This window comes from Momordica charantia (genome assembly GCF_013281855.1).
Source record: "Momordica charantia cultivar OHB3-1 chromosome 10 unlocalized genomic scaffold, Mcharantia_2.0 BLBB01000010.1, whole genome shotgun sequence".
Classification (NCBI taxonomy): domain Eukaryota; kingdom Viridiplantae; phylum Streptophyta; class Magnoliopsida; order Cucurbitales; family Cucurbitaceae; genus Momordica; species Momordica charantia.
In genome coordinates this window covers 2,113,563-2,132,492 of record NW_028275158.1, presented here as the reverse complement: position 1 = coordinate 2,132,492, position 18,930 = coordinate 2,113,563, and the positions used below count along the sequence as shown (strand labels likewise).

The 18,930-nt window shown below is 35.6% G+C and overlaps 2 protein-coding genes across 5 annotated transcripts; one reads left to right on the top strand and one right to left on the bottom strand.

The window, feature by feature from the left end:
- Positions 1 to 68: 68 nt before the first annotated feature.
- On the top strand, positions 69 to 13,566 carry LOC111011522 (uncharacterized). Of its 4 annotated transcripts, none has more exons than XM_088118573.1 (19): positions 69 to 206; positions 292 to 695; positions 1,408 to 1,466; positions 1,542 to 1,673; positions 2,754 to 2,894; positions 3,335 to 3,391; positions 4,091 to 4,185; positions 4,955 to 5,087; positions 5,399 to 5,575; positions 6,187 to 6,377; positions 6,478 to 6,544; positions 7,160 to 7,293; positions 8,423 to 8,489; positions 9,848 to 9,910; positions 9,996 to 10,234; positions 10,312 to 10,441; positions 10,759 to 10,851; positions 12,226 to 12,411; positions 12,748 to 13,566. In XM_088118573.1, exons 2-19 carry the CDS (start codon positions 338 to 340, stop codon positions 13,042 to 13,044), a joined length of 2,619 nt encoding a protein of 872 aa, XP_087974699.1. In that variant the 5' UTR covers positions 69 to 206; positions 292 to 337; the 3' UTR covers positions 13,045 to 13,566. The 4 variants fall into 4 exon arrangements, with proteins under 4 accessions (XP_087974699.1, XP_022141013.1, XP_087974700.1 ...); XM_022285321.2 differs by having other exon boundaries at positions 70 to 206; positions 285 to 695; XM_088118574.1 differs by lacking the exon at positions 69 to 206 and having other exon boundaries at positions 606 to 695; positions 1,538 to 1,673.
- Positions 13,567 to 14,105: 539 nt separating this feature from the next.
- Positions 14,106 to 18,329, bottom strand: LOC111011610 (serine/threonine-protein phosphatase 4 regulatory subunit-like protein). The gene is made up of 7 exons (XM_088118575.1): positions 18,008 to 18,329; positions 17,676 to 17,756; positions 16,727 to 16,775; positions 16,479 to 16,572; positions 15,523 to 15,575; positions 15,034 to 15,096; positions 14,106 to 14,668 (listed from the first exon to the last, which is right to left on the bottom strand). The coding sequence occupies exons 2-7, from the start codon at positions 17,750 to 17,752 to the stop codon at positions 14,387 to 14,389; spliced, it is 618 nt and encodes a 205-aa protein (XP_087974701.1). The 5' UTR covers positions 17,753 to 17,756; positions 18,008 to 18,329; the 3' UTR covers positions 14,106 to 14,386.
- Between the last annotated feature and the right edge of the window lie 601 nt (positions 18,330 to 18,930).

The following is an 18,930-nucleotide window of genomic DNA, read 5'->3' as shown; positions in this document are numbered from 1 at the left end:
TTAATGGTGAAGTCAGCCTAATCTCTGAAACCTGACCGTCACTTTAGCATCCACCACCTCTCTTCTTTTAACCGTCACCTTCTTACCCTTTATTTTCCCGGGAAAATATCAGAGAAAATTGGATTTAAGGAAGAAAATTTACAACCATGGATTCCCTGTAACTTTTCCAACCACTCACTTCCCCACTCCACCAACTGTGAAACACGGTTGGTTTCTCCTTTTTTCTTGAACAAATTATCTGCACGATTGTGGCTTTTTTTCCGTCTTATTTTATTTTGGTTCAGTTTTCAGTTTTTGGATTTTTGGATTCTCTTTGAGGGGAGAATCATCTGCTAGAATGCGGTCATGTCACCTTCGGAGCTCAAGCGCTTCCACTACTGCGGTGTTCCCGTACAAGTGTTACTTCCGTTTTTGCACGATTCTCCGGCCGTACGGGCTCGGCCGCTCCGCCAAATTCCGACGCCTTTTTGATCGAATTACCCATATGCCGGTAGTTACTGCATCCGTTAACTCTGTCATCGCCTCTGGAAACATTATTGCGGCTGCGGCTGCCGCAGCGTCGGGTTCTGGATCTATTCATGGTGCTGTGACATCTGCAATCACGCACGTTGCTGTTACGGCCGTCGCTATTGCCTCCGGAGCTTGTCTCTCTACCAAAGTTGACTTCCTCTGGCCCAAAGTGGAGGATAAACCAGGTCCCTTTTTCTCATCCCAGTTTATTATTTTACTTTTCATTGAAATTGGGACATGGTTAAAGGAAACGGGTTTTTGGGTGGGGGTGAGGTTGGTTATTGATTACACTTCACGCGAAATTAGTAGAGAGGTTGCGTTCACCTGCTGTCGTACAGAGATGCCCCCGCTCAGTTAAATTGAGAAAATGTGTTGATCAATCCGAAAAAGAAATCATTTTGAATTTAACCATTTCTCATCATCAGTTTCAGTACACCGGAGGAATCATATTTTGTCCAAACTAGGAGGAAAAAACTATTTTGGCACACAGTGGTCTATTTGAATGTCAAAGTTGTTGCCCTAGTTAGTTTTTTCCTGCTCGTGTTAGAACTTGTGTCGTTACTGATAGCGAAATTGCTTTAGATTAATAGCCTTTTCTTCCTCTTTTTTTCTTTGCGACTGCACCTAAGCTTTGTTGTGCTTCATTCTAGATTCTGCCATTTTCGTATACAATCTACATTATTCAATATTGAGAGAGTTTAAAACAACTTCTTGAAAAATGTGGGTCATGGTGGTAGCAAGATTTCACTGGTCGAGATTTTTTATCTTTTTATTTACCTACATATGGTCAATGTGCTGAAAAGTTGCTAAAGTTTTTCATGGGTATATCACAAATTAATTTCTTTCCTCCTCGTACTAAAGTGTTTTTTTTTTCCATAAAATTTAATTTCCGTACAGGTTCTCTTGTATTGGATGGAGTTGACGTAACTGGATATCTTATATTTCATGATACCAAGGTTTTTCACTTTACTCAAAGTTAGTTTGTGAATTTTCTCATATTCTGCTCTCAAGTTCTCCATCTATGAAGGCAGGTGCAAAAGGCTATTGAATTTGCAAAAAAGGCTCATCATGGGCAGTTACGGAAAACTGGAGACCCTTATTTGACTCATTGTATCCACACTGGAAGGATCTTAGCAGCTTTAGTTCCACCTACTGGTAACAGAGTGCGTAAAACATAACACCATTTATTACGGCTCATTTCTGTGGTTCGTTAATGCATATCAAAATTTTAATCAGTTATTTCTTGAGTGAGAGAATGCAAGGAAGTTTTAGAAATCTTTGTGAGTCATTTCTTATAAGTATTATTTTCTTTTTGGGATTAGAAATGAAACATTTCATGCATTCAGTTAAATATCCAAACGTATGACTCATGAGTCATAAGTAAATTAAAGTTGTAAAGAAAAATATGTTGTTGGATTCATGGATGACTTAAGAGTGACAAATAGATGTTTATGCTCTGTTCAAAAGCTAATTTTAAAACTACAGGTACTAGTTTACTATAATAACTTACTGCTCATGTCTAGATTGGATAAGGCATTGCATTTAATTGTATGAAAATTCGGAATAAAGTAATGTCTCGAACCTGTTACAGAAAGATATGAGTGTGGTTTAGGTTATTTTCTTCACGAAAGGGAAATGATTTTATGAATTTGACGATGAAGGAATAATGCACATAATAGTTTCTTATTCATTTTAAGGATAAGGAAATATTTTTGTGGCAAACTTGGTTCTTTGCTATTTTGCAGGGGATCTGGGTTGAGGGAAATAATAGAATATATGGAGGTGAAGCGATTCAGGAAGTATGTTTGGAAGCTTGTTAGATTGGGAGTATGTTTGGGAGCTTATTAGATTTGATACTTCTCTATGGGGTCGGTTTCTAAGTTCTTTTGTAATGATCAATGAGGTGTTATTCTTTTGGATTGGATCCCCTTTCTTTAAATGGACATCCTGTCATAAGATTTTTTTTTGTATGCCTTGTATTATTTATTTTTCTTAATGAAAAGCTCGGTTTCTCATAAAATTTTTTTTTCTTATTTTGCTTATGGTCTTTTGGGCGAATTAATTGTCGGACCTTGAACTTAGCTGATAGTGTACAGCTGGCAATCTTATATTCTCTCTCGCTTCACACTCACACATTTTCTGTGCTTGCTCTTTTTTATTATGAAATATACTTTTGCTGCTGAAAGTAAATGGATGACTTTCGTTTCATTGTCTTATTGATTTAAAGTAGTTCACATTAACAGGCAGTTGACACAGTTGTGGCTGGAATTCTCCACGACATAGTTGATGATACATGTCAAAATTTGCACAGCATAGAAGAAGAATTTGGTGATGAAGTAGCCAAGTTGGTGGCCGGTGTATCCAGGTTAAGTTACATAAACCAGGTATTATGAACAAACTATTGAGGTCAAAACTCTTTATTGAAGTTTGGGTTTTTTTAGATTAGAAAAAAGGTTTAGGTTTTTTTTTTTTTTAACATCTAGAGAATGGTGTTTTTTGTTTGAGGCATTGTTCATGCGTGAAAAACTAAATATTAAAGGTTCAGACGTAGTAAGCTGGATGTGTGATGCCATAAGGAATGTAAAGCACTTGAAGTTTTCAAATATGTACGCGTGCAGCCTGGATATCTTTCACTTGGATCTTATCTGGCTTTTCTGTTCTTCTTTAGGGATTCTTTGACCCTGTGATAACATTGTTTTAATGTTACATCTGTGTTATGCGCTAATTTTTTTTTTTTCCTAAAAAGAGAGATTCTTATTTCTTTTTTTGGAGTATTATCAATATTAATTTGTACAACTATGATATAATTTTATATTTTCTGCAGTTGTTGCGTAGACATCGCCGGGTAAATGTGAACCAGGGTTCGCTAGGTCATGAAGAGGTATTGATTGTTGAGAACGGTGTGCATTAAAGTTTGTAGAAAGATAAGATGAAAGTTCCACGGTCCAAATTTTATCTTGTGCATTAAATTACATTCATCCAAATATAAGGGTAGAGCTCTTGAATCTTATTTGGAGGCTTTTTGTATGACCCCACCAAATTATATGTAATGCACATAATGATTTATGAGAATTTATTTTCCTATCGTTTGCATATTGCTTAGCACTATGGCTAAACTTCAAGTCTGTTCTAGGAAATGTCTCTCCGTGAAGCAGAGATTTTGGCATATGTTTGTACGTTCACTTAGCTATGTACTTTTATAAGTGCATTTCGTTGCATTATTTGAAATGTGGTTGTACCCAAAGGTATTTATTCCAAACCTAATAAACATGGAAAGACTTGGGGGAAATTTTTCTAGTGGACGTACTTATGTCTAATTTTTTTCTGCAACTTCACACTCTGTGTTAGGCTTTTCTGCAAACTGTGGCTAAGCCCTAAGACATTACCATGAAAAAGACTGTGCAGTTAAGAAGTTAATTTCCATTCGATATAAACATATATGGATGGGTTCAATCTTCAACCATTGCAATGATCTGACTATATGGTTATAAAATATTATCGACTTCCTTTAGATATGCATTTTGCACGCATATATTTGGCTTCTGGGCACTCTTTCTTATGCTTTAACTATTCATTTTAGGCAAATAAATTGCGAGTTATGCTCTTAGGCATGGTTGATGATCCACGTGTCGTGCTCATCAAGCTTGCAGATCGTCTTCACAACATGAGAACCATGTACTAACTCTTCACTTATGTTCTGATAATCAGTATATGTATGATGGGGTGATTCAGTTTCTCCCCTTATTTTTCTCTTTCCCCTTTTAAATTCCTCAAACTACATTCTTTTCTTCTTCAAAATTGTCAGCCTCGTCTTTTCGTTTTCTTGAGAAACGGTAACATTTCATAAATGATATGAAATTACAAAAAAAGGGATAAATGCTAGGCTGCAAACAAGGAAGATTACAAAAAATTCTTCCAATTTGCATAAAGATCATTTGAACTATTGTTGTTGAAAGGAGCATATAATTTATGCCAAGAGAGAGCTAGCATTTAGGAAGTTGTCAAAAATTTTGACTATACTGGTGGAAGTTATGCTATTCCTGTCAAGCCACGGTTGCCAATATAAAGCTCTATTAAATCGACCAAATGATCTTTTCTTTCATGAAAAGATGGCCCACCAAGATATTAATGATGAGGCTGTTTAAGTTGTAAGCCACATGCCAATTGAAGGAAGAAAGTATTAAGGTCCGGAACTCTTCTGTGAAGGAGTAATTGAGGAAAATGTGTCCTTGAGACTCCACCTCTTCTTTGCAAAAAATACACCATTCAGAAGAGAGAGATTACGAAGAAAACCTCTTTTGATTGCAATTTATTAGAGAAAATGAAAATATAGAAGTCAATATAAGTGGGGATGCTTTAATTTTAAGATTGCGCAATAGGTTTGACTGAACTTTATGGCTTGCAGCTTTATGAGATAGTAATTTACCTTGATTATTTTTGACAGTTATGCTTTGCCACTGCCTAAGGCTCAAGCTGTTGCACAGGAGACCTTGGTTATTTGGTGCTCACTCGCTTCTAGATTGGGTTTATGGGCATTGAAAGCTGAACTTGAAGATTTGTGCTTTGCGGTTCTTCAGGTTGATCGTGGTCTTTCTGGGTCATAACTTTTTTTTTTAGTACAACATGTGGGTGTATTTTTGGGTCATAACTTATTTTCACATATATGTATAGAAAGCTCATTAGAAAAAGAAATAACTATGACAAATAGTTAATGATTAAATTATTTGTACATCTGTTTGGAGTATGAAAGGCCTTGCTTATATCATTGTACACTTAAGTACTCATTCGATTTCAATTTTTTCTTTGTATCTAATTGTACCACGCTGACTTGGTAATTCTGATATTGATTCTCTGTAAATTGATTCAATTCTCATTGGACAATTTTCAGCCACAAATGTTCCTGAAGTTGCGTTCGGAATTAGCTTCCATGTGGATGCCTAGTAGCAGAGCTGGAAATTTTCGGAAAATATCTGCCAGAACCGAAATGCCACCATCGGTTAAAGACAGTTCAACTTATTGTCACAATATACCAGTAACTATAACTGATGAGACCACGAACATGAAGGCAAGTACCTATAATTAAGGACAAAATTTTCTTGAGTGTGCTTTGTACTTGGTATCTAGGGGCAAATGTATCCTTTTATAAACATTTTTGTTAAACCTTATTCCCAATCAAGTTAAAATGCCTGTTTCTTTTAATCAACATGGCTTAAAATTTATTTTCCATTTTATTTGTTTCACTCTCTTTTTTTTCTTCACTTTGCACATGACGAAAAAGTATACTTTGTCTTGGCTTTGTTTCCTTTGTAGTCTCCATGTCGGGTGGGTTTGGTTTTGTTACATGGTCTTCCTTTGTACTTTCATTCATTTTATTGGGAGCTCTGAAAGGTGTATGTTTGAAGGAGATAATTTGGAATATCTATGTAAAATGTAGTTGTCATTTTATTTCCGACCTAAGAATACTAGATTAGACTCCAATTATTTCCGTTGGACGGAATCCCAACACCACTCCTTGTGGTACTAAAAAAAATTGTTATTGTGATTTATTGTTTCCATGTCTATGTGGCGCAGCAGTTTCTTAGATTTTGTCTTTTGTGGGGGTTGGGGTTTATATTGAGTAGTTCTTGAAGAATCATAGATTAACAAAATTTTCATCCTATCCTTCTCTACTTTCAGGAACTTTTGGAAGCTGTAGTGCCTTTTGACATCTTGGTGGACAGAAGAAAACGGACAAATTATCTAAATAGTCTCCAACGAAGTATAGGTACTTGCATACAACCAAAAGTTGTGCAAGATGCTAGGAATGCTTTAGCATCTCTGGTGGTTTGTGAAGAAGCATTAGAGCAGGAATTGATTATATCAGCTTCGTATGCTCTGCATCTTTAGCTTACTAATCTCTTTATTTTATTCGTGTGTGTGTAGTGCTGCTCATATCTGTCTATTATGCTTCCCCACCTATGCTTGCAGTTATGTTCCGGGAATGGAAGTAACTTTGTCCAGCAGACTAAAGAGTTTATATAGTATATACAGCAAGGTGAGAAATGAATTGTCTCAATTTTAGTGTTATATTGACATGAATGAATCATTAATTAATTGTTGTCCCATTGTGCGCAACTTTAGGATGGGTGCTGTTATTGTATTTGAAAATTCTCCCTCGAATAGCAAACAGGGCAGTTCAAGGGCAATTTATTCTGACAGAATCTCTGCTATTCTAAAATCTTTTATCCGAGAGATTTTGCATTTAATCTCCACAATTATTAGTGGTGAAGCCAGTTTATCTCAGATAATTTTTCGGATGTAGAAATATTATCTTAAATCTCTGTAGGCTGTTCAGTACTGAGTCATTGGGTTGAAAGGATTAAAATTGCAGTTTTAGTTGACTTCTCGCTCTATTTCTCATTATATCTTTTCTCTGCATTCTATTAATTGATTTTAAGTTGGAGCATAATCCTTGGTTTAGTTTCAATTTTCCTCTGCTGTATGTCTCAAAGAGTTTGCTATATGCACACAAATTTGCATGACTTTATGCTGGACTCTGTAGACAACTAGACTTTTCTGTCATCAAGCATTGCTCCGGCATCTTTGTAGCTAACTAATAACAAAACACTATGATGTACCTTTGAATCATTTTTGCTTCTCCACTTTTCAGATGAAACGGAAGGATGTTAGTATTGAAAAGGTATATGATGCCCGTGCATTACGGGTAGTTGTTGGGGACAAGAATGGAACTCTGCATGGACCTGCTGTTCAGTGTTGCTACAGTCTTCTCAACACTGTACACAAGTAAATTGAACTTAAACTTATTGCTTCTTATTTAACCACATGATGTTTCCTCCATCCCTTTTTAAGCTGTATATTGTGTGATGAATCAACTTTTTCATGAGAAAATTTACGTTGGCAGCTTTTCTCTAGCTAAGGATAACTGTTAAGGACATAAACTGTGTTAAGATGTTTGGACATTTTTTAGCAGTAACTTCGGGTTTGAGGTTAACTTAGAACTGTAGTGCTTAATTATTAGTTTCCAACAGAATCCATGTTTTCCCAAGAAAAGGGGTTTATTTTGTGCTGATGTTAACATGTAAAGGATTGTAATAATCCGTATACACTAACACTTTCTTAACACACCGGCAAAACCACATTGATGCACTAGTGATTGTTTGCTTGTGTCTCCAGTGTCATGATTGAATTTATGACAAGGTATTAATCTTTTTATTATTTGTGCTCACTTTCACCCTAAAATTTTTTAATTGATGTACAAATTACAATGGTTTGAGCAAGAATATATGCATAAGTCTAGACATAAAAAGGAAAAGAAAAAATAGAATAGAACAAGGATTTCAGTAGAGGTTTACTTGTTCTTTCGTTATTATTTGGTCCCGTATGGACTTCATGTTCACCCCCCTAATTTTATTTAACCTTGATTAAGTTCCATAACATTTCAACTCTAACTGGATAGTTATTTTTTTCATCTTAATAAATCCTCAAATAAATATTGAAAATTGGAAATGGAATAGCCATGAACATAACAATTTGTATAATGATTAGTAGAATAGAATATAGCCATAGTCAATTTTGGTTTGTTTATCAAAGAGATGTGTATTACTAATTGATCTCGTAATCTGAATGGTCTTCAAGAGATCTCCGAATCATTAGGATGGCTATTGTTTGTGAGAAATGAGCTGTTCTAGCCTATTCCTCAGGAAGATTTATGGGAGGGGTATCTGCATATATTTTTACTTGATTCTGAAAAATATAGTTATCTTCTTTGTTAATCTAGATTATATTTCAAGCAAACAGTTGCCGGACATGGGTATTTTATTCAATTTCATTAAATACATACTCTCTGTAATTTCTTCATGACTCTGATTTTGATCCGGTAATTCCTCATTGTGTTATTTAATTTCCACTGCAGGTTATGGACCCCCATTGATGGTGAATTTGATGATTACATTGTTAACCCGAAGCCTAGTGGTTACCAGGTTAAAGATGTTTATGCTATTTTGCTAGTGAAGCCATCTTTCTCATTCATTAGTGCTCAATTGCCAAACAAAAGCCTATATCTCATGTTAGAAACTTCAATATTTTAGCTTTTTAAAAAAAGTTGTTTTGTAAACAAAGCTTTATTGATGAAATTAGTTCATCAGAGAACCTACTCACGGCTGCTTCCAATCCACTTTCAGTACACCTTCACATCTTTCAGTAGCTTTGCCATCAGCCCTTAGTTCAAGATTTGATTCCAAAGGACTTTCTGCTAGTCTGGAGCCCAAAAGGGATGATTGAGATAAGCCTCACTTGTATGGATTTGGAAACTTCAATTTGAAGGAAATCTTGATTTAGGTTGATTTTATTTTGTGAAATTCAAAATATTTTGGACACAATTTTTTGCTTGACTATTCCAGAGCAAAAGCCAGCCACCTTGTCATTTGGGAATCTTGTATCAAGATTCCTGTAGATTCATGCACCACCTCAATCTTGTGTTTATTTTCTCTATTTGAACAATTTTTTTTAACAAGAAACAAACTTTTCATTTATCTATGAAAAAGAAGAAAATATTTAAGGATATAAGGAGCGAAAAGAGAAATGAGAAATGAAACAAAAAGAGAATAGAAAACCGAAGATACAAGAAATAAGCCAATAAAGAACAAAGAGCAAAGCTCCTGAGAATTTTAAGCCAAAGACAGCCAAGGGGGAAACAAAAAGCTTCAAAGCCGAAACTTTAAAACACTATAGGGCTTCAAATCCACTTCTTTATGTGAGTGTTAAGATGGATCTTTCTTTTGAGAGTGTAAACAAATCTGCTCACTTCAGCCACGGTGAGATAAAGGATTGCTGTTTGTTCCAAAACAAAAAGGAAAAAAAAAAAAACTGAGAGACTCCTTGTATTCCACGACTTAAAGATACTGCCCACAACGCCTTAAAGCCGCTGGAGTAGCTCAGTTGATTAGAGCGTGTGGCTGTTAACTAGGTTCAAGCCCTTCTTCTAGCGCTTTAAGACTATTTGAACAACAGATTTGAAAGTATTGTTTTTCTTTTAGGATAAAGTTTGAGTCCAACTATTAGGGGATGAAAGCCATGGGGTGTACAATGTATTTCTGTGTTTGACACCATTTACCATGTACCGAGGAAATATTACTCTAAATTAATCCAGAAAACTACTAAAGTTAGGGAATTGAAGTATATTAAATTGGTTGTCCGCATATTGACTTTTAGACTGTTTTGTGTGGGTAGATAATGATTTACTCGAATTGGAATTTAATTGTTTAAGAGTTTTTCTTTTTCTGGAATGTACTCCTGATTTACTCATGGCCTCCTCATAACTTTCAATTTATGATTTCAGTCTCTGCACACTGCAGTACTAGGTCCTGATAACTCGCCTTTGGAAGTTCAAATAAGAACACAGGTCTTTCTTCTTTCAAATTCCTGATGCAGTTTGAGTTTCTTATAGTCTTTCATTTTGATCATTTAATTTTTACTTCTCTTTTTAGAGGATGCATGAGTATGCTGAACATGGACTTGCTGCACATTGGCTTTATAAAGAAAACGGAAACAAAATCCCATCAATAAGCAGCAAGAATGAATCTGGAAGAGAAGTATCCCGATATTTCTCTGATACAGAGTTCCAGAATTCCATCGAAGGTGATTCTAATAAGTATAGTTTTCTCCAAGCTGGCCATCCTGTTCTTAGAGTGGAAGGAAGTCACTTGCTTGCGGCTGTTATTATTAGGTATGTCAGTTGTTTATATTTATGCCAACAGCAAACAAATCAGTCGGTTATATTTACATTTGATTATGTATTTGCAGAGTGGATGAGGATGGAAGGGAACTGCTTGTTGCTGTGAGCTTTGGACTTGCAGCTTCTGAAGCCGTGGCTGACCGAAGATCTTCCTTCCAAATAAAGCGTTGGGAAGCTTATGCAAGATTATACAAAAAGGTTCGCCTTCCTCGACTGTTCAGATAATCTGGAACTTATTAATAGCAAGATGTCCATTTACTGCAATTGAACTTTTTTTAAGAAAATGATATTCCAGGGAACTTGTGTGATGATCTAGTTGGAGGAACATTAAACGTCTGAATTTAATATGAACTGAAATTAAAACCAAAAAGTAGGCTATGATGATCTAATGGTCCACTTCACGCTCAACTGAAAAGTAGGCTATGATATACCCTATCTTCTTGTGAAATATTTTTTCTCAAAATTTTTTATTCAGATTGAGATTTGTTATAGTGCTGCTGCTGATGCATTTCCAGGTGTCTGATGAGTGGTGGTGTGAACCTGGTCATGGGGATTGGTGCACTTGTCTAGAGCAGTACACGCTCTGTCGAGATGGTATGTACCACAAGGTATGTGTTAAGACTGGCGAGTTTTTGCTTTAATTAAAGGTTGATTTAATTTTCATTTTTTCCCTTTATGTCTCCACCATTATATTCCTTTACATACATACATATATCTGTGTAATTTCATTGATATGAATGAAAGAATAAAAAAGAGAGCCGAAGGAATTACAGAGAGGGGGTGGGAGGAAGAGAGAGAGAGTGATTGATAGAAATATGCTGTTCAAGTGGCCGTATCACTTGACTTTCTTCCTATAAAGTTAATGTTTAATTTAGGCTTCAATTTTTAGTGAACATTCCGTGGTCAGTAATCTAGCCCTCAGGCTGAGAAAAGAGAGAGATCTTGCAAAATTAAGGGGAAACTTAGTCTGTTCAAGTGAGCGTATGGTTTGAATTGCATCACAGAAAGTTGATCTCTCGATCAGTCTCCCAATATTGTAAGTGAACATGCTGCTCCCAGTAGTCAAGTCATGGTCTGACGGCTGAAGCGTGTCCCCTACAGTAGCATTTAATCTTTCATTTTCATGCTTGTTAACTCTTTTAAAATATAGATTATTTACTGAAAATAAGTGCAACCTAGTGTAAAACCAGGATTCTATCATCACTGTAGGATTAATCTCTCCCCTCAATTGTATTCAATTCAGGAGTTTGCTAATCTTATCACGAGCTTTGCGGTCATTGTTTATGGAGAGTTATTTTACAGGCAAGCTAGGACGGGAGGGGCAATATAGAGTACCGAAATTTGTTTTTCCCTCATACTTTTGTGATCAGCATCCGTCTGATTGCAGTTGCTATTCTAGCACATACAGTCTGAAATTGGATCATGATTTTTTTTTAATATATGTACATATATACATACATACATATATATATATATATATATATATATATATATATATATATATATATATATATATATTTAAAAGAACCAATTTCATTAATGGTATGAAATTATCAAGAGAGTGGGGATAGTCTTGAGATCAGACCATGTGGATAAGCCATTTGAAAGAGGAATGTCGAGAATAACCACTTGTTCAATGAAACTATTGCAAATATGCATGCAACTTGTGAGCCTTCTATATGCACAGATTTTTCCTTGGTCCAGCAAATAGTGTCGAAGTCACCTCCAAGAAACCAACTCTCAATGCAAAGATAGGATAAATCGGTAGGGTCATCCGGAAAAAGTGGCTTTTCCTATTTTCTAGAGGTTGCATAAATCCCTTAAGCCAAAAGTTATGACCATCAAAGAGATGAGAAGGGTTAGTGAGAAGGCACCCTTTGTAAACACTTCTCCAATGCCACGTGCCATAGTTTGCTAGTTCATAACGATTAGTTGCTGTTCTTATAAAATGTATAACGATTAGTTTCTTCCTTCTCATGCAGCAAGATCAATTTGGTCGGCTACTTCCAACCTTCATTCAGGTCATTGATTTTACAGAGCAGGAAAAATCTGAATATTGGGCCATAATGTCTGCCATTTCTGAGGGCAAACAGATTGACTCTGCTACAGCTAGGACAAGTACAGACTCAGTCACATCAATCTCCACTGAAGCTAGCATCAACACGAAGGTTCTATGCTATTGACCAGTCATAATATTTTTTACCGTCATTCTTTACTTGATTAGAAAAACATTAAATAAATCTACAGGTATTTCATGCGATTTAATGCCAGAATCCCATTTTTGCAACATTCACCCAATCTTATAACATGTGCAAGAACAGAAAGAAAAACTAGATTCTCACAAGTTTCTTTTTTTTTTTTTAATAAGGAAACTAGACTCTCATAAGACTGATGTTATATGGAAGTATTATAGGGTTGTGGTTGCATGGGGATGGAATAAAGGTCATTGTCCTCGCCCCCGAAACTGCATGATGTTTAATCTTAATGTTTACTTCAAATTCCAGGTACATTTTCTAAGGACAATGCTTCAATGGGAAGAGCAACTACTTTGTGAAGCTAGTAATTTCAGACAAGTTAAACAAGGAGGAGAGCATTATGTTCGTCGAAGCTCTGTCACGCTCGAGGAAGTGGTAATTGTGTGCTGGCCCCTTGGAGAGATAATGAGGTTAAGCTCTGGTAGCACTGCTGCAGATGCCGCTAGAAGGGTCGGATTCGAGGGGAGGTTGGTATTGGTCAATGGTCTGCCAGTTTTACCCAGTACAGAGTTGAAAGATGGAGATGTAGTTGAAGTAAGAGTGTGAATAACTTTTCAATTGTACAGTCAGTTAGGTCAAAGGGGGAAAATCAAATCAAGATGTGGTTTAGTGTTTTGCAGGTTTATGTGAATATTAGTTGTTATTTACAGTAGGAATAGTTGGAACCATTTCATCACTGGTGGACACCCTGTGATGCTGCCTTTGGCTGAGAAATTTATAAAAGCCATGAAAGGAAACACAAGGTTTTCAGCTTTTAAAAGTAACAGGAGCTGCAAGAGTACTGTGAGGAGCATGATGATAGAGCAAATGCTTGGCTGGAACTCAAGGTGCCTAAAAAGAATGTCAAATTTTTTGGTACTGCTGTTGTCATCATATGCGAGTTCTCGAAGTGTGAATGCTGTTCTCATACGTAAAAATGTACTTTTTAACTTTTTGTTTGTCCTTTTCTGGCTTCAACTGCATATACTTCAAACAGAATCTGATTACAATGTAATTTTTTATGTCAAAGATTTGATTGTTATTTAGGAAATACATTGTTAAAAAAATGGTATTTTTGGCATTGTTTTATTTTTGTTGCATCTTATATTTTCGTTGATTTGTTTGAATTAGGACTCGAGCTCATTTTTCAAAAATGGGAAGCAGGGAGGCGTCAAGGAAGAAGTGGAAAAACGATATCGGGTTTATTCATCAGTAAATATAAATAGTTCAAAAAAATTTAATCCTTTTTTTTTCATTATCATCATAGAATTGCAACAAACTCATTTCTCATCCCTTCTCAAAAATTAAGTGGGTTATTTATTTGCTAAATTACGTGATAATTCCCTCAATATCTCTTCGAAATAAATATGATCATAGGAATAAAGAGAACTTCAATACTCGATTAGAATTTGCAACCAATACAAATGAAATACAAGGTAATCAGTAAACTCTATTTAGAGTTGTTCGAGCAAGAGAGCATGAAACGGTTAGAATATGCTAAATTTGCAATTACCTGTAGTTCAAAATTCTCGAAGAAGATTAAGGTAGATATATATAAATCCAAGAAATCATCAAATCTACACAAATTACATAGTTGAACCCAAGACCATGTTGGAAGGAATCAACAGTTGCAAAGGGGACTAATCATTTTCATTAGCAAATGGATTGTAACATAACAAAATTTAGAAGCCAAATATTTAATCAAGAAAACATCAAAAAGCAAAAATAGTAGCTGATATTTGTTAACTAATTTCCATTTACCAACAATCTATGTAGATGTACTCCCCCAAGTGTGAGATCAACACATCCCATGGCCCGAACAAATAGAAATATTGAAGAACACTGTGGATATCAGCCATCTCGCTCCCTCAGGCCTCAACAGCTATAACTCAAAGGTGTGCGATGAAGCCTAAGAATCACTGTTTGCAGCAACATTTGTGTCAGATGATGCAACTATTTCTCTAAAGGCTTCCATGTCGATCGTCATATCGTCATTTATTTCAGCCACAACCTCTGCCATGACTTCATCCCTGTCTCCAGCTACAGATTCGATCCCATTTTCTACTGCGTCAGGTAAATGCTTTTGTTCTTCAAGACCTTTCTCTGGCTCCTCCAACTCGTCGGGTTTTGGTTCAGAGGATGGTAGTCGCGGTTCAGAACTGATGGCAAGTGTGGATGTCACCAAAAGATTCTATAACGTAAACTTGAATAATTAGGCATGATATTGAAAATTATCCATCAAGTTATTAATAATACATGATACTATTTAAATAAAAATTTATCCATCATGATACTTTTAAGATTTTAAAAAATGTTTTCCATAATTTTTCACACTTGATCAAAATTGTAATTTAGCTGACACTAATAGTGAACCAATAAATAAGAGCATTATACATGAAGATAATATACTACATATAAACAGTTTAATGAGGTCTGAGGGACATATGGATTATGAAAGGAAAGAAAATCCAGGCCGAGTAGCATACTCATGTGCCAAATGGAAGAAATTTAAAAATATTAAAATATATATATATTCAACACCACAAAACTCCATACCTTCTCCAGAGCTAGAGCAAGCTTTGAGAGATTTGGATAGATGCCCCGTGCATCTAGCAGGATCTGTTTTGACATCAATTTTGGATGAGAAAAGATTAATACAATGATAAGAATAATAATTAGGTCCAATAAATTTGGTAAAAATTCTTGTCATGCATATATGTCCCAACCATCCAAGAAGAAAGAGGAAGCTATTAGAAAAAACTATTGTTATACTATTTCTATATTTAAAAGCACTATAAGAAGTGTGGAGAGGCAAAAAGGGAACAAGATATGGTTGCTTCAAATGTCAATATTTGACCGAAGATTTTCTAGTTTTTGGATAATGAGATCTATCTAATAAGGTATACAAGAGAGCTGAGGTTATCAACTACCAGTGGCACATTCTTCAACAGTAATTATTAGCAATCTCACTGATCATTAATGAACGAAAAATTAAAAAATGAAAATATTAAGAAAGAAATTGCATTTAAGCGAACGTAGAATCACCTCACAAATCCTTTGAAGGGTAAAGGGAGGGCCTTCAATGAAGCTAAGAAGTGCTGCAATCCAGAAAACATACTGAAATAAGTCTCATTCAAAAAGGAAGTTAACTATCTCTCTTACACTGCGATCAATTTGAGAGCTTTTTCGTAATCTCAGTTTATTTTTTTAGTCGAACTATTAATAATTTCTCCCTATTATGTGACTAGAGTGCTTTTTTTCTTTTAACAAGAAACTATTTCATTGAGATATGAAATATGATAACAAAAGGGGCCCAAATTGGGCTACAAAAAAGCTCTCCAATGCTCTCCAATTAGATAGAAGGGAGGAGAAACTATAGTGATGAATAGAGTGCCATTTTTTTGTCACCCACAAGTTGCAGGTTGAGGAATTCCTTAACTCCCTCTTATCTGACTCTACTTTCTTTTCTAATATCCGTAAGTGTCTGGGCCAGCTTGCACGCACCTCGACTAATCTCACGGGACAACCGCAGCCCACCTGACTCTACTATACTTGGTTGCCAAGGTAAATCTTTGTTGTTAATAAACGTTTGGGTTCCTATAAATAGATTTAAAATTAATTAAAAATATATATTTTTTAAAATTAGTCTTTTTATTACATAAAAGTCCCAATCTCACCAAGTTCATCGAATTAAATTAGGGCCACTGTTTGACAGCATTGGGTAGTGAAAAGACCTAGATAGGTGACTCCAAATGTATGGCCACTTGAATGATTCAAACCGTAATTTACTGCCCAGCTTTTTTTTTGGATAAAAGACAATATATTGAAGAACTCAAAAGAGGGGAGCACCCTAAGGGCAGACAGAGGAGATCACCCTACCCAAGCACTAAAAAATAGCTGCTTTCCAATCATTTACAATTTGTAGGCTATAATTTACTGCACAACATTGGTTTTTCAAATATATCTATGATAAAGAATAGGAAGTACAGAAGCTGACTAACCTTCATCTAACCGCTTAACCAGCTCCGGGAAGGCTTCTCCTAGAGTACTTTGTTGTTCACTTGGCATTTTTGCTTCAGGATACTCTGACAGCACCTTCACAAAGCAGGAGAGAAAGGAAAACAAGTGTCATTTACTCATAAAAAACTGAAAGCAACAAATACGATATGCATGTCCACTATGCGAGAACCTTAAAAAACATCCACTGTAGAGTGGCAAAAGAAATACATTTATGCGTACCTCCCCATACCTGCTTCAGCTGAAGGGATAGCATGCTCTTCAATTTCTCCCAATCATGCCTGAGAACATAAAATACATATACACAAATATGTATATATTGTAAGTTCTCAACAGTCAAGAACAAGAGAAAGTTCAACTGATCACGCACTTCAAGTTTTATGTGGCTGATGTTGTGCTGTGTAGCACAAATTTTATGTGGCAAAATTTCCAAGAGGAAGAGTAAGATTTTGGAGAAATACAATTAAAGCAGTGTCCAACTCTAATGTCTTAGCTTCCTCGAGGTTTGTCTATCTAATTATTTTGGCAAGTATACCAGCAGATTTCTTAAAAGGTCTTTCAAAGGCTTTTTCTACTCTATTCAATCTATTGATCAAAAGCTTTAGCTTCCTATATAAAAAACAATGAATTATGGCATATATATGGTTGGGTTTGATTCTTTTTGAATGTTCAAGTTAGTGTTAACCCCAACAAACACAGCACTGACACAACAAACATCTCACATCAGATATTGATATAGCAGGCAGCCACTTGGCCAAATCTCCACCATTGATTTTCTCTTGGAAGGGGACAAAAAAATCATGGATAAAGGAATTCATTAAAAACAAAGAAAATATAAGACATATCAAAATGATTTATTATAGGAAATATTTCTCACATTCCAAATGGCATACTAAAAAGGGAAGTCCAATTAAAGATAACATAAGGGGAGAAATTACAATAGAGACATGCTCCCAAATTTGTGAAGGTTTTACCGATAAAAATAATCATCTTATTTCAGAATTTAATCAAAGAACCACTTGGCCTCCATATTTAAATTGCACTGGTCTATAATCACTCAATATACCAAATGCTTTAGATTCTGAAATTAAAATTTTTACACTTTCTAAATCTGCAGATGTTAGATGTACCACCTTGATATTCACACTAAGTCCATAGTATTAGATAGAGTAGAAAGATACCAGAATTTCCCTGTGGATGCAATCGCTTCTAGTGTACCTCTAACTTCTTCCTCAGTCATTTCTTGTTTTTGCTCCATGGCTCTGAAAATTAAAAGTTCAAATATAATTTCTTAAAAAGATGGAGACAATAGAATGCATTATAACCATCCTCACATGATATAATATTATATAAAATGTGGGAGAAGCAACAACTGAAATATAAGACACAGATTTCATCGGGTTGGAACCGACGGGTTAAATATTGATAGCCAACCCAACCCAAAATTTCAAAAAAAAAAAAAAAAAGGAAAAAATACAAGGCAGCTACTGTTTCAAAAGAAAAACAAATTTACATGGCAGCTACTGCTAACACCAGCAGCTGCGACGGAAGATGGTGACGGGCGGAGACGGGACACAGGGGCCGCGATCTGCGATGGGGCGCGGGGCGGACGATCTGGATAGGACGCAGGGGCGGCGGCGGCCACGAGACGCAGGGGCGGCGACGTATGTAGCGGGCAACGGGCGGCGACAGTTGAAGCGGGGAGCTTGAGTGACGAGACGACAATGGAGGAGAGAAAACTATGGAGGGTGAGATTAATCAAAACCAGAGAGGGAGGAAGGAGAGCAGAGAGAAGTGAAAACCCTAGATGTAAAATGAATGGCTGAGAACTGAGATTAAAAATAATAAAAGTATTTATTATAAATAAGGTTAATCGTACTGTATTTCGTTCCAAGTTTCAAATGTCGGAAATGTAAATAGAAATATCTAAAAATATATATTTAAATTAACACGTTTACTATTTCTAAACCAGTTAAAAATAATTAATATTAATATGATGTGTAGTGAAATTTTGTTGATATTTGTTATATTTTGTAGATTTTTTTGGTAATATTATAGAAATGTCAATTTATCCCTCATGTCGATGTCGAACTCATTGATACATGGACATCTCGATGGACATATTGACATATCGACAGATATTTAAAATCGTGATTGGGTCAACTCGAATTTTTAAAGGACTAACTCGAGACCTGACCCAACTCAACCCAAATCGAGTTTAATTGACCATGAGTAGGGTTGAGTTGGTTTCGTCATATTGTCGGGTTTTTTTGAACACCTTATCACAAATTCACAACATAACATTATAACCCAAAAATAAATATAACAGCAAATAAGAGAAACGATGCATTTAATACCCATCATTTATGGTATCGAAGAATTTACTGAAAGACTCGAACCTTCATCTGGTAGCACCTCAACTACAAATCTCTACTT